Raw genomic sequence first — 3,066 nt, 5'->3', positions numbered from 1 at the left:
CACATATATGACTCAAAAGAATAACACTGCAACAGTGGCTTAACTCATTTGGATTATAAATGGGGAATTTTGACAACTATAAAAATATGAAGAAAAAAGGTTAATAGTGTTAAAAGTTCTTGCTCAATCTAAGTATATAAAGGAGGTTTGTATATATCTCAAATATATTCATTTCACATGCAGAAGTTTTGACAATTTGGACCAGAATATTGAAATGGACCAGCTAATTTTCCATACTAAGATCTCAGACCTCTTAATCTAACTTCTCTGATTCCTGGAAATATTTCTATGATGTTTCAGTAATGTGTTTATCACTGCTCTTAAAATTAGCTCCTCGCCTTTATGTCACATGTATATTCAAATAATTCAAAACAACCTTTCAAATGTTGTATCAGAAATAGTAGTTAATCCTGAGCTGTTACAATAATTTGTGTGCATGTAGGAATATATTTGCATGTGAATGGTTGTGCATTCATGTTTCTGTTCTGTGTATGTATTCTAAAATCCAGACACTATGTCAAATTTTTCAATATTTTATTTCTACTTTATGTTTGGAGAATGTGCCTATAAGTAAACTTGGTGTTTATCAGTTCAGATTTGCAAGCTGTTTAGCCAACTCCAGAAAAATAACACTTTATTTTTTAACTAGAGTTTGGATTCTACAAATGTGTATCCCTTGCCACATTTTTACCAGATTACTGAAGGTAAAACGAAGGTCTTCAATATGGACTGAGTTGTTTCCTAACCATCACCATGACATTTCGAATGTGGAATGCCAATCCTGTGTTCCATAGTCCTAACCAATGAATTGGGAGGCTTTTCTAACTAACTCTTAATACTTCGTTCCTACAGAAGAGTGAGAGAATTGATTGCAGAGAATGAAACTGATCAATACAAGTCACCCAGAAGAGTTTATTCTACTTGGTTTTGCAGACCGTCCTTGGCTGGAACTTCCTCTCTTTATTATTCTTTTGGTAACATACCCCACAGCCTTGATTGGAAACATTGCCATCATTCTGGTGTCCACATTAGACCCCTGTCTCCACAGCCCCATGTATTTCTTCCTCACCAACCTCTCCTTTCTGGACATGTGCTACACCACAAGCATTGTGCCTCAGATGCTAACTAACCTTGGGAGCTCCACAAAGACCATCAGCTACATGAGGTGTGCAATTCAGCTTTATTTCTACCACACAATGGGGGTTGCAGAGTGTGTCCTCCTGGCTCTTATGTCCTTTGACCGATATGTAGCCATCTGCAAACCTCTACACTATACCCTCATAATGAATCAGCGTACCTGTCTCCTGTTAGTGTCCATTGTGTGGCTGACTGGAATTTCCTTTGCTATCACAGTGGCCACTGTGACTCTGCAATTGCCTCTATGTGGCCACAATAAACTGGATCACTTGGTGTGTGAGATTCCAGTTCTCATAAAAATTGCTTGTGGTGAAAAAGAAACAAATGAGCTTGCTCTGTCTGTGGTATCCATTTTTCTTATAGCTGTTCCTCTGTGTTTAATTCTTGCCTCCTATGCTAGTATTGGGCATGCTGTCTTTAAAATCAAATCTTCAGAGGGAAGGAAAAAGGCCTTTGGGACATGTTCCTCTCATCTCATTGTAGTTCTCTTGTTCTATGGCCCAGCCATTAGCATGTATCTTCAGCCTCCCTCCTCTATTACAAAAGACCAACCCAAGTTCATGGCTCTCTTGTATGGAGTAGTAACTCCTACACTGAACCCCTTCATCTATACTCTGAGGAACAAGGATGTAAAGGGAGCATTAGGTAATCTATTCAGGAATATTTTTATGTCAAAGTGAATACTTTTGGACGTTTTATAAAATAATATACAAATTAGAGACTTTTTCTACAACTCATTCCCTGTACAAAACTCATCTTTCTTTTTATTTTTACATGTTCTTATAAGTCATGTCTCTTTCCTTGTGTTTCTTCTAATCATGCTAGACACTGGTTAATCTTGGATACTATTAAACAATATGGATACTCTGCTTAGAAAAAAGTTAAAATGCATTGTTTTGGTACATTAGAAATAGCTACTTTATTAAGTGCTAAAACAATCGTTTAGTTTATAGTACAATTATGTTGTTTGAAGCTAATTGTCATGAAAACTGAAGAATAAACATTCATCCATTTTCTAAAAATTTTTCACTTGTGGAATAAATCCTTACATTTTTCAAACTGTGTTTTCTAATTCATTATTAAGTAGGGACTGCTTTTAATAAACTATTTTGGTAGTTTGTAGACTTTATTTATGTGCATATTTTTAAAAATACCCTGTAAAGTTTTCTTAAAGATAAATATGCATGAAATCTATATGAGGAATTGAGGAACATATAATTAAATACCAACAAGTATATGGTAAAGGATGAAAATATTACTTTCTTAAAACATTTATTTTAAATATCTTGATCAGTTAAATAGCAAAATACATTATGTAATGACAGCCTGGGAACATTTATATGCATATACTTGAGGCTAGATAGAATGCATTTCAAAGCATAACAGTTAGTAATTTGTAATTTGGATTGAAAGAGAACTTATTTAGTTCTACAATGTCAGTTGTTATAAATATGTAAATTTCACATAAGGATATTCAAAATTTACATCAACCTCAGTTGAGAAATCTAGGACAGTTCCAGGACAAACCCTGAAAATTTAACTTTCATCATTAAATGACCTATACTTCAGTAAAATAAATTTATGGCTTATGAAATTATGTGGTATTGGATTAATTTATGAATAATTAAATAAGGTTCATAATAAAGAGCTGAATATGAGTGAAAAATGTAAGATGTGTCAGTTTTCTTTACCTGGATGGTAACATTTTTTACCAATTGTCATGGATTGCCCATAATGGCATAATATCAGGATAAGCTACTGTATTTAGTACCTGTCTGTCAGATCTGTTTCTAACAATTAAAGTAGTTGTATCCTAACTTTTATGATGAAGTCAGAAACTGTTTTCTACGTAATTCTTTAATTTTTTAATTTTTGTGCAAAGAAAATCAATTCCATAATATTATATTTCTTGCCAAAAGGAGAATGAGT

At 33.6% G+C, this 3,066-nt stretch overlaps 1 protein-coding gene across 1 annotated transcript; it reads left to right on the top strand.

Annotated features, from left to right (window-relative positions):
- The first annotated feature begins 878 nt into the window (after positions 1–878).
- On the top strand, positions 879–1,817 carry LOC120098956 (olfactory receptor 2B11-like). The gene is given in 1 exon segment (NM_001402100.1): positions 879–1,817. A coding segment is annotated over 1 exon segment (939 nt).
- Positions 1,818–3,066: the final 1,249 nt, after the last annotated feature.

The sequence above is a fragment of the Rattus norvegicus genome, chromosome 20, assembly GCF_021556685.1.
Source record: "Rattus norvegicus strain SHRSP/BbbUtx chromosome 20, alternate assembly SHRSP_T2T, whole genome shotgun sequence".
In the NCBI taxonomy this organism is placed as follows: Eukaryota; Metazoa; Chordata; class Mammalia; order Rodentia; family Muridae; genus Rattus; species Rattus norvegicus.
This window is presented reverse-complemented; position numbering and strand designations above follow the sequence as displayed.